At 31.4% G+C, this 12,963-nt stretch overlaps 1 protein-coding gene across 1 annotated transcript; it reads right to left on the minus strand.

Annotated features, from left to right (window-relative positions):
• Window positions 1–522: 522 nt before the first annotated feature.
• LOC149194764 (transcription factor MYB46-like) lies at window positions 523–3,510 on the minus strand. Its single transcript, XM_089407785.1, has 3 exons — window positions 3,339–3,510; window positions 766–895; window positions 523–637 (listed from the first exon to the last, which is right to left on the minus strand). Exons 1-3 carry the CDS (start codon window positions 3,508–3,510, stop codon window positions 523–525), a joined length of 417 nt encoding a protein of 138 aa, XP_089263911.1.
• Between the last annotated feature and the right edge of the window lie 9,453 nt (window positions 3,511–12,963).

Raw genomic sequence — 12,963 nt, forward strand, 5'->3', positions numbered from 1 at the left:
ATCTTGTCGATCGGTGATCCCTCCCTTGATCTGAGGCAACTGATATTTCGGGACGCCCGTGTTTACATCAGAACTCAGATTTAGACGCTCCCTGTAATCATCGTTACATTCGCCAGGGAGCCATTTAATCAAATTGGTAGTGGGAAGTAACTGGGGCGAATAACTGATGAGTAGTATTCTCATAAAGACTCGCAGAAAGCTCTTCCGCGACACTAATTCCCGTCTTATGAACCGTGAAAGCTCCCGGATCGACGACATGAAACCAACTATCTGCATTTGAATACTAGTAGTGGTCCATCCATCATACTCAACTTTTTTTTCGACCTTTTGCTTTCTGCGACATGGGGATTCCAGTGGATCCCAGAAACGCTGCATCACAAGAGAGGGTATTCTGGAAATAGGAAATCGCGTGGTTAATCTCATTCTTTTGATGCTCTGCTTCTTCCTCTTTTAATTCCAATAGGCGAGGGCCACACAACTGTTTTTCTCGAGTGGGCCCTACATTGTAGGTGTCTGGTGTCCTTAATTCGGGCATGGCGTCACTGTACGGCTTGCACTTCTTCTTGATGCATAGTTCCAGTAATTCTTTATCTCATTGTCCGTGCGTCCCGGCAAATGTAAGGCAATCTGCGACCACCTGTTCAGCATCGCCATCGCCATGGAAATTAATGAAGACATCGAGCCAGGAATGAAATGTGAAATATCATCAATATTTGAAGAAATAATGGTATTAGAGGAGTGTTGGGAATGGAGAAACACAGAAACCTGTTGCCTAGAATGGATTGGAAGTGTACAATGAGTTGTTCTTCTTCTCGTGAAAATGCACCTCGCTTAAGGCCAGGGCGTAAGTAGTTAATCCATCTGAGCCTACAGCTTTTCCCGCATCTCTGGAGACCTTTGGATAAATGAATGGGAGAGAAACATCGTTACATGAGATTCACGTCATTATTTGGTGACGGAAACACATTTTCATCACATTCATGCCGCTGAAACAGGTGTATTAATGTATATTTTTTAAAATGTAACCCGAAATTAATTAAAAGATTAAAAGATTTAAGTAAAAGTTCAAAAACTTAAATAGTTTATTAATATTGTTAAAAAATTAATTAAAATATTAAAAGATTTAACTAAATGTTCAAAAACGTAAATAGTTTATTAATATCGTTAAAAAATTATAAAACGATGTCCTAAAATATCATTTTAACACATGAATAAAAATATAGCTTTCGAAAATCAAAGACATTCACGCAACTATTGTAAATTTTAGTAATTATTATCTCACTAAATTATATATAATAGTTTTTTAATTATATTATTTTTTCAAAATTATATATAATAATTTTTTAATTATATTTAAGTTATTCATTAATTTTTGATGGATCATATTAAATTGGTGTATGAGATTTTTTGTTTGTACCATAAGAGATTTATTTCTTTACAAAGATTTGATTGCTAAGTTTATGAAGGCATACATACTCTACTTCTCTAAGTTTATGAAAACATACATACGTTACCTTTCTGATTTTGAACTTATGACCTCTTAAGAAGAAACACATACTCCTAATTATTAAACCCACTTAATAATAATAATAAAATTGCCCATTATGTATTTTGTCAAAACAATAATTTATAAAAATAAAATACTTATCAAAATAATTTTAGTTTATTCTGTTTAATTGGATTTGCAGGCCATTATACTAAGTCAGATAGGTAAGATTTTTTTTGGTCAATGGCACTAATTAAGCTTGAATAGCAGTTATAACTTTTCACAATTACACTATGTGATAATCGATGACAATAATGATTACTAATTGCTCTTTTAATCATAATATTAACATTTTAAAATAATTTTTATAGTTAATATAAAAATACAATATAATTTAATTTAATGGTAAACATTTTATTCATTTAACGTTGGCATTAAAAAGTAGAAAAAAATCTGAAGAAATTTCATATTACACCACTCTTAAAATTATTCAAATATATCTTTGTCATATATATAGAAGTAAAAGCTTGATGGCAAACGGTGGAATAAGAAATTTCGACTATTTCTATTATCAAATATATCTTTATCAGATATATTGAAGTAAAAACTTGATGGCAAATGGTGGAACATGGAATAAGGAATAAGAAATTTTGACTATTTCTATTATCAAAATGATATAACCACAAACCGTACATCTAATTTTGAATTTATGAATATTTTCAATATAAAATAAAACTAGGCTTTCGTTACAGTTTTGACTAATCATCATATATTTTTGAATTTATGAATATTTTCAATATAAAATAAAACTAGGCTTTCGTTACAGTTTTGACTAATCATCATATATTTTTGAATGCTGGTTATCAATTTTAAGAAAGAGAAATAGCGAATGGCCGGTTTTTGAATTTATGAATATTTTCAATATAAAATAAAACTAGGCTTTCGTTACAGTTTTGACTAATCATCATATATTTTTGAATGCTGGTTATCAATTTTAAGCGAGAGAAATAGCGAATGGCCGGACTTAGAATAAGGAATCTGTATCAGCTCTAACTTAGTTGAATTTAACCACATCCCATGCATGTAATTTTGAATTTATTTTCAATATAAAATTATGGACTTTTTCGACCCTGGAGTTATGATTAAACATCATATATTTTTTATTTGCTGGTTATCAATACTAAGGTGGAGAAATCCATATAACTTTTCTAATAAATTTTCAACTTTTATCTGCTGGTTATCAATACTAAGGTGGAGAGATGCATATAACTTTCCTAATAAATTTACAAGTTTTATCTCCGGATGAGCTCTATTATCAAAATGTTGAATTAGTGAATTCAATCATAGTAATCTAAATCCTAAACCTATTTCGATTGCTGATTGGCTCAATATTTAGTGATTAACTTACATCGGCCTGCTTAATTATTTGACCATGTCCATCCATTGACTGAATATTCGGAAAATCAACCCTCCCGTTTTGATTAGTAATCATATATTTTTATACAGAAAATCCGCAGTAGAATCTACCGTGAATTCACGGACTGTCGCCGACTCAAGCCAACTATTAATTACTGACAATTTAGAACTTGTACTACCCAGACTATGGAATAGTGTCCTGATTATTATTCTGACCGATGTCAAGAGGAAAAAGTTCTCTTACATATTATAATCTCGAAATATGCAATAAATCTAAAGCTATAGCAGATTTACCTTAATATTCTTAGGTTAGAAATAATACTACCTAACCTACCAAAAAAAACAAAGACCATATTATACGGTACTCCTATGAATTGAATCGAATGGAATGGAATAGATACAAGTAATTAAATTTTAGATAGGAGTGGGTGTTTACCAGCCTGCTTGGCGACAGAAGTCCAGGAGCAGCGGGGCGTGCGTCCGTCGATTAGATAAGAGAGAAGCTTCTGATCCTCTTCAGGTGACCACAGACCTTTTCTTAGGTTTGGATCGGAGGAAGTTGCAAGGAATGCTTCGCGTACCGCAGCTTGCTTTTGCCTGCACCTCATTTTTTCCGGGCGAATCTCTCCACCCTCCCACAGCCCAGCCCACCGCAGCGTTTATCGTGCAATATATTTATTTAAAGCCGCTTGACTCGTTATTGATGACGTCTTTGTCCGAAACGTTACGCGAGGGGGAGGTTTATATTGAATGGGGTTTTGGTCCCAAAAAAAATCATTATTATATTAAAATTAATTTTAAAATTTAAAATTTTTGAAATTTAAAAATCTTATTTTTTTATAACTTTAAACCATTGATTTTTAAAAAATTATATAAAATCACATCTATCTTATAATTATGAAATCACAGTTATTAAATATTATGAGCTGACTATTTTTTTAATGAAATTTTGATTAGAATTATTAATGTGATATTTTTTTATATAATTTTAATTAGAATTATCAAACTATAATTATTCAAAATGATGTGATACTGCACAGATTTGGGATTTTAATTTTGATAAACTTATTTCATCTTGGCATACACGTTTTTCCTACTAGGTGATCACATCTACTAAATCAATATACTACTAAATCAATATACTACATTGGCAACTTAGTCTATTTAACCATATTAATAGAAAACAACACATTTTATGTGATACTAGGTAAATCTACAAGCACGTAATTCCATAAGCTTAGATATATTTGTAATCAAAGTGAATAGTTGAACCAAAGCCTTATGTAATTACATGTAAAATTATTATTTAGGTTTGGTCACCTTTGCTACATATATTTATGTTTTTTAATATTTATATTTTTATATTATATTATATTATATTATTTGTCAGTTATATTATATTGGTTTATATTATATTGGCTAATGTATATGCTAATTAAAAATTTAGATGGTTATTAATTTGGTTAAAAATTTAGATTGCTTTTAATATTTCAAATTAATAATTGTGAAAATAAATTTTATTAGAAGTAATGTTTCTATATCATGTGTAGTTGTTATTAGGAGTTACAAAGAGTTAATTTAGACGTTTTTGTTTCCAATATATGAATTGTAGTCTTGATCTAGATGTATTAAGTCAGTAATTTACGTCATATATATGTAACCTTTGTGATCAATAAAAACATTGAAGTGTGATATTTTTTGTGTGCAATATCTCTCTACTCCATGAGATGATATCATATACGGTTTGAAGAGGTTAAGAAAGTATCATAATGATTGAAGGACATCAATTTCACCCTTATAGTACTTTAGCTAGTCTAAACCTCACATTATTCAACCTAAACTTTTCATAACATATACCAAGGTAATGTGAATAGGCTTCCTTTGTTACGTGGTTTTGTAGGTATTTAACTCTATAGCAATGTAAATTCCTCTCAGACTTTGTTAATAAATCAAAAACATCATATTCTTATTTTATTCAACATTAATTAAAAAATAAGAAATTTTAGTCTACCTTATATTAGAGTTTATCATTACCATGTAATATATGGTGTACAATTAATATATAATAACTTAACCATAATAAAAGCTATAAATTCCGCTTAGCTACTTTAAAATGAGGTTTATGATTAATATCTAGTATACTTTATATTTAGACACCTTAAACTAGGGTGTATGATTATCCTATAACCTATTTTGTATAATTAATGTATAATAATTTATAATTTACTATGTAACATAGATGGTTTTGGAGATTTTTAACTCTACAACCATTTAAACTAATCTAAAGTAGCTATCATTTACCTTTTACATAGAATACATGTATTAATTACAAAATCCCAAAATTTTAATGTTTTAATCATGATTTTAATATTAGAAATAGATTCAAAATCATTAAAAAGTCCTGGTAGATCCAAATTCCACTTCTTTAATATGATTTTTTTTAAAATTCTAGCTAGATTTAACAAAAAAATACATGGGATAAGCCAACATTTTTGGGGAAAAAATGTTCGCTCTAAAATGTCTACAATTAGAGAGTATATTCTAAAGTTGTCAAGTGTCTATTTGGGTCTTTCTTGTAGGTCTTGTGTGGTTTTTTCTTTCAAATTTTTTTAGGGTTTGATGACGTGTATAGTAATAAGTGGTTGCCCATTATTGGACTATAATTCATGCTCCTCACAGAGTTCTTTGACAACCTATATTCTTTTTTTCATAACTTGATGGCCTAAAACTTGTTGTCACTAAATTTTCTATATTATTATGAATATCTATGTGACTTTTTATTTATTAATATAACGATCAATAATTTTTTTTTTTTTAATCTATATGTTAAATTTATTTATATATTAGTGAATATGATTTAATCAATTAAATTTCAAAATAAAATAAAAACAATATCTTTATATTACTTTAATTTAATTTAATTTAATTTTTATTTTGATTTTGATTTTGATTTTCTTTTTCATTTTCATTATCATCCTAAATCAAACTTAATTATAACATTAAGTAGTTTGATGATTCCACCTCCCCTTTTCTGTAATTTAAATAAATAATTTAATAAAATTAAACAATAGGCATACTAGCTAATCTATATTAGTAATATTATTAAATAATAAAAAACAATTTTAATAAAATTAAACCATACACATACTAGTTAAGTATATTATTAATATTACTAAATAATAACGACGTTTTGTAAAATAATTTGTCTGCGGTGCATAGTTTATGTCAACTATCACCATGCTTGCATGTGTGAAATTTATGCAACTCCATCCTGAAACATATGATAATATAGCACTCACCATACCTACCATCCATGAACATCGAGTTTATTAATGCATGCATCCAGTGCTACTTTATTTGCTGAGATGTCACTTGAAGAATGTGATGTTGACAATCACACAACAACAACTATCCAACTTTTAAGCAATGACTAAGGGCCATGTATATTTTATTGCTGTTTTGCATTTATCATGCCCACAATGCCCTTTTATTTTTATTTTTTTAATTAATGTAATCTACAAGATGGTATTGGTGAATTATAATATATTTACCGATACAAGATGGGATTGGTAAATTATAATATATTTATGAAAAAAATTGAGATTAAAAATTTTGTTATATGTTTTTATTTAAATATATATATTAAAATTTTTGAAATTTTAATTTAATTATTAATAATTTTTGAAATTTAATTTAATTATTAATAATTATTTGGTGGATGATATATTTTTTTTTGTGAATTAAAGGCATGTGTTTGGAGTAGTTATCGCTTATATATAATTTTGCATTCGACCACAAAAATTATTTGTTGAACCACATTCTGAGGACTTTTTTGGTAGATGATATATATTTAATCTCCATAAAATATTTTTAGTAATATACACAAATCAAATGATAAAACTTATTTTCAAAGTAGTATGCATTTTTAATTAAAAAAATATTATATAAACAAGTATCATATGAAAATGAGGCATGTGGTATTGATAAGCCAGGGTATTGTCCTATGATATTGTAACAAAGCTTATTTAGAGATTAACAATCTAGATTTCATAAATCTTCTATGCGAAGTGTAATTTCGTTCTAGCATTTATGGAATACTCACTGAAGTTTTTATGGTCATGAGAAGACATTTGGAGCCATCAAGTGTGGCTCATCCTTAGGACAAAGATATGAATTATGATCCAACAATGCCACATAAATAGGTGAAAGATGCAAGGAGAAGAGTTGTTAGGTTAGTTTGAGGTTATGATGTCAAAAACGAAAAAATTAAAAAAGGGAATTGTTGTGAGTTTCCATGGTTAAAAATGTTTATATATGTGTGTGTGTGTTAATTCTTTTTTATTAATAAAAATAATTATAATTATAATTTAGTTAATTCTTATGATTTTTTTAATTTTAGAAATTTAAGATGAAGTAAATGTTTTGATGTTTGTTATCCATTGATTTCAGTATGCATTAATTAGCCATTTTTAATATATATATATATATATATATATATATATATATATATATATATATATATATAACCTGGATATTATTTTTATAATTAATAATAATAATTTAAAATAAAGTTATAATTTAGTTAAATCTTATGATTTTTTTCAATCTTCGTGTTGTCGCTGCTACAACACCCTCAAAAATGTCACTACATTCAAATTTTGGAGCCTACCAAACTATCACATCAAGTGTTGGTTTGATCATCAAGTGTCATTTAAAGTCATTCTACATGTTTCAATTGTTATTGATCATTCCTAAGTGTCGTCACATTGTTTATAATATCTCTAGTGCACTTCGTGGTTATAACACCTTTGTTTTTTGGTCGTAGTTGCACACACTTTGTTCATTGTACTTTGCAGAGTGTTTGTAAACTACCATTTTGATGTGTATTTATCATTGTTCAAGCTTGTCTAAGTTTTATTAATTTGTTGGTATGTGTCACTCTTGATTTCATGTATAAACTCATTGTGTTTGCCCCTTTTTCTATCTTCCATACTTAGAAAAATTCAGTTTCACAACTTAACCCATTAAGGCTAGGAGCACAAAAAAACACTTTTAAGCCTTGATCAGGAATTCTGAGTTGTTCCGAAGTGCACCCTGCACCCTGCAAGTGTAGAAAATATGATGATAGAATTGCATTTTCTCAAGAAATTTTAATCTAAATCAAGAGACATAATTTTACTCTACTCATCTTCAGAATTCAATTCACAATTTAGAACAACAATCATAGACATGCAATAACAAATAACCCACATGCATAGTATTTTTTGTAGTGGAACCCAACTGGGAAAAACCTGTCAAGCCTCTTTGCATTAATCGCATGAATAGAGATGTATTACAATTTCTTACCTACAATAAGAAAAACGCACAAGTGAATAACCTATATCTCTGCTCAATGAGAAGCTTGAACCCAGAGTTAGTCAATTTATTCTTTTTATTGAGCCCCAATTCCTTGCACAATCCCTAGAGTATTAGCCCTTAGATTTTAGTAAGTTCCTCCAATTGATTGCACAATTTGCAAGGCTTGATCATCTGACTACATGAAACACCTATACACTCAAATTAGCTTACAACTGCTTGTTGCACTGCCTTAGAATGTCCACCACAACTGTGAACTCGAATTCTCTGCATGAACTAGTTATTTTAGGTTGATTGATCAGTTAACTTGATGATCAGCGTGTTAGACTCTTGTCCCACTACACAACTAACCTTCCACTTGTTCCTCCAACTATTAGAACTAGTTTAATTGAACAAAACTGAATATCACTGAACTAGATTACTAAAATTTAGAAATCACACATGCTTAACTAAACTCCAAGTCCTCTAACTTGAATTTAATGAGCTGAGTGAGTGTTAAGAACCATGTCAGTTATGTTAGCTTCAACCAAGTTCTCTGTTGATGTGGAAATTTGAATTTTCTTAATTTGACCAAGGAAAAGTCAATTTGAGACTTTCTTGCTACACTTCTCAACACTCCCTCCCAACAAGAAAGGGATCCTCAAGTGCCCCTATCTTTCACCTTTGGAACTTGAACTTCCCTCTTAACAAAGCCGTTATCAAGATGTCAACATCTTGTTCCTATATCAGAATGTATTTTTTTTCCCATAGAAAAAAGTCGTAATTTCTATTAATATATAAAAATTTACATTTTGTAGATGCCGAGGCATATGCATATGGAGGCAAGTTTGCCTGTCAAGATACATGAAACTGTCCAGATAAAGATATGAAAGCTTAACCGCTAATTGCTATTACTCCACGCAAGGAGTCTAATATCAACTATATTGTGTCTAAGCTTCCCTCAACAAGTAGAGAGAAAAAGGTCCAAATATCAGAATGTATTATACTAGAATTATTCACCTTTATACATAGTCTTGTAAATGATGATATCATATTTATTTATGCTTGGATAAATCATGAAATATCGGATTCCTAGACAGCTTAATACAACTTTAATTATCACAATAGATCACAATTAGATCCATCATTTGACCAAACAATTCCACAAGTATCTTTCTTATCCAGATAACTTCACATGTTGCTTGACTTTCAACCATGTCTTTTGCTTCTTCCGAGTTGAGCACCATAGTTTTTTTCTTCTTGTTGTACTAGGAAATCGATGCAGACACAACACTAAAAATTACACCTGGTGTGCTCTTTCAATTGGATGGTCTCCCTACCCAATTTGCATATATTTAGCTAAACAACTTCAATCACTTTGTTTATCTGTACCATAATCCATATTGGGTAGTACCTTTGAGGTACCGTAAAACATGCTTAGTTTCCTTCCAATATAATTTGGTTCATCTAACCATATCATGGCTCAGTTGGTTGACTGCATAACACATATCTGGTCGTGTGTTAACAAGATACATTAGTGAACCCACTAACTACTAGTAAAAGGTAGCATCCACCTCTTCACATGAAGTGGAAGTCTCCTTCCTCCAATTGATCACTACAGGTGTCTCCATGGGCTTACAACTCTCCATGTGGAAGCTCTCCAGTATATCATTAGAATTTTTGCCTTGATACACAAATAATTCCCCATCAACTTTCCATACTTCTAGCCCGAGGAACTAGTGCATGACACCCATGTCTTTCATATCAAATTCCATTACAAGATCCTCCTTGTAAGAGATGATCACTTCTCATAACCTGTTAATATTAAATCATCATCATATAAAACAATGACAAGCAATTTAATTTCTAGCAAAATATTATATAGGTTAACATATGCTTCATTTTTGATAAAACCCAAAGCAACGAGATAATTGTGAATCCTAGTGTACCAAGCATGGGGGGCCTATTTGAGACCTATAATCCTCAGTTGAGTCTGCACACATGAGACTCCCAATAAAATGTCTCAAAACATTTCGGTTTCTTTATGTACACGTCCTCCTAAATAAAATGATTGAAAATTTTTCTTTTTACATCCATTTGGTGGATTTCGCAGTACTTCTGCATAACTAGTGCAAGAATTGATCTAATGGATGAATTCCTAGCTAGAAGAGAAAATGTTTCCTCATAGTCAATTCCCTCAACTTGAGAGAATCATTAGGCCAAAAATTTGGTTTTATACTTCTCTATGCTTTCGTCTGGTGTATGGTTAACATTCAAGATCCATCTTGAACCCACAACAAATTTATCTGCTAGTCTTGGGACCACTTCCTAAACATTTTTCTTAATGATGGATTTGTATTCTTCCACCAACACATCAACCCAAACTGGTTTCTCAACTGCTTCCTCAAAATAGGATGGCTCAGCCTCTACTGGCTCAATCATTAAAGCCATGTAGCCAGTGTACCTCTAAGGTGACCTCCTTTGCATGCGCAAATTTGAAGGACCTCCCACTTTCTCCCTTGCATATTGCATAGGTCTTTTAGCTTCCCTGGTTGTTTTTCTCCCTTCTCTAGATGGTTCCGCTTGAGTGGATGTCTCCTTTGGTGTAATCATACCAAGAATCCACAGAGGACCCTAATTCTACAAGTATATTTTTGTGTTACGTGCCTCTACCCACAAATGTAGTGGTAGGACTTAGTCATGTAGCATAGCTCTCGTAGCTACCACAATGCTTCAAGTCATCCTCTAAACTACCCCAATCCTAGTAGCATTGTAACTTTTGTCATCCCTAAACTCAATATGCATCTAGATATCTTTCTCCTCCTATCATGTGGAATAAGGCACCAAAATCCAAGTACCGCACACTCCCCATCATAGAGTTCGCCATGCATGTGATAAAGGTGAAGTGTAGCGCAAAATATGAAGCCAGTGACTCACCTACTACTCCTCCTAAGTTCTTCTTGCTAGACATTTTATATGGAAACTTTGTAGCATAGTGCCAGAATTCATGAAAATTGAAGTGTTTTATTTTGGACAAGTCTTTCTTCTTGCCCCTTGGCTAGATTCTTGTTCAGTTTGAGAATTTTTCCCTTTCCCCTTCTTTCCCTTTCCAACCAATGGAATGTTTTCTTCATCCTCTCCCTTGGATGAGGTTCCATCTCTGGTATTCTACGTGATTTATTCATGTACCAAATCGGATCACAAGTGTTCCCAATTCAATAATTTCTCCTTCCCATTCATCGAGTGCTACTAGCAATGAAAGTTTTTGGGAAGGCATAAAAGAGCTAGGCTCACTAGGTCATCTTCTACAACATTCAAATGAACACCTCCAAGCTTATCACAAACTTGATTAAATTTTCTGAGATATTGTGGAATAATATCATTCTTTTGCATAATTTCGAAGTTTCTCTTTGAGGGTCATTTTTTATGGCCGCTTCAATTGTGGAATAATTCTATCAGTGCCTACCACAGTGTGAAAGGAGTTACTTTCCCATGGATATTTGAGGCAATGTGATATCACACTCTCTCCAAGATAATTCTCGTCACCTTAGCTACATACTTGTTCCATTAGGATAGGTTTTGAGCATCAACTAATCCTGGTTTTGGAATTTTTGTCTTAAGATAATCCAATAGTACATTGTCATCAATCACTAACTCCATTTGGCCCTTCGATGCAATGAAATTCAAGCTACCTTCAAAGGCATACCCTAATCTCAGCGTGTTGAAGATTATTCTCTTGATCCTGAAAAAATCCGGCTACACTGAAGCTACATGTTCGAACCTCCTGAGAAATAACTACAAAATTAATTTTCTAATGTGAATCTTGCTTTGATACCATGTAGAAAATATGGTGATATAATTAAAAATGCTCAAGAAATTTTAATCTAAATCAAGAGTCACAATTCTACTCTACTGGTCTACAAAATTAAATTCACAATTTAGAGAAACAATCTCATACATGCAACAAGAAATAACACACATGAACAATATTTTTTTGTAGGGGAACCCAACTAGGAAAAAACCCTACTGCCTCTTTGCATTAATTCAATGAATAGAGATGTATTACAATTGATTTCCTACATTGAGCACAATCTGCAAATGATTAACCTATCTCTCTACTCAATGACAGGGTATGACCTAGAATTAGTTAATTCTTGCAGCTCCTTGCGCCCCTATTTCAATTTATGCCTCTGCTTGAGCCCTTCTTTCAATTTATTCCACTACTTGAGGCCCTATTTCCTTGTGAATATCCTAGAGAATTAGGCCATATTTTTTAGGATATTTCCTCTAATTGATTGCGTAATTTCCAAGGCTTGATCATTTAACTACATGGAACACTTGGTACACTCAAACTAGTTTACAACTTCTTGTTACACTGCCTTAGAATCTCCACCGCAACTGGTGATGAAGCTCGGTATTACAACAAGAATGTTGCAACTCCCAAGGCTACCGACCTTAATTATCAACCTGAGGTTCGTACAAACTTAGGAGGTATCGGCACTATATGTGTAGCATAAAATGTGTCCTTCCTTTTCTGTCATGATGTAATGGAGTGCATATACTAAAATCAAAACCTAAATTAACTGCGGAAAATGAAATGCTCGAAATGGAAACCTTAACCTATTGCGAGATATAAAGTACAGGGGAAGAAACATATTCTAATTGCATAAAGATCATGAAGTAAATGTAAAAGAAACCTAACTTAACCCTATTTATCACAAGTGATG

Source organism: Pinus tabuliformis, chromosome 2_2, assembly GCF_031772625.1.
Source record: "Pinus tabuliformis cultivar Carrire ecotype Pingquan chromosome 2_2, CPIR1, whole genome shotgun sequence".
Taxonomy (NCBI): Eukaryota; Viridiplantae; Streptophyta; class Pinopsida; order Pinales; family Pinaceae; genus Pinus; species Pinus tabuliformis.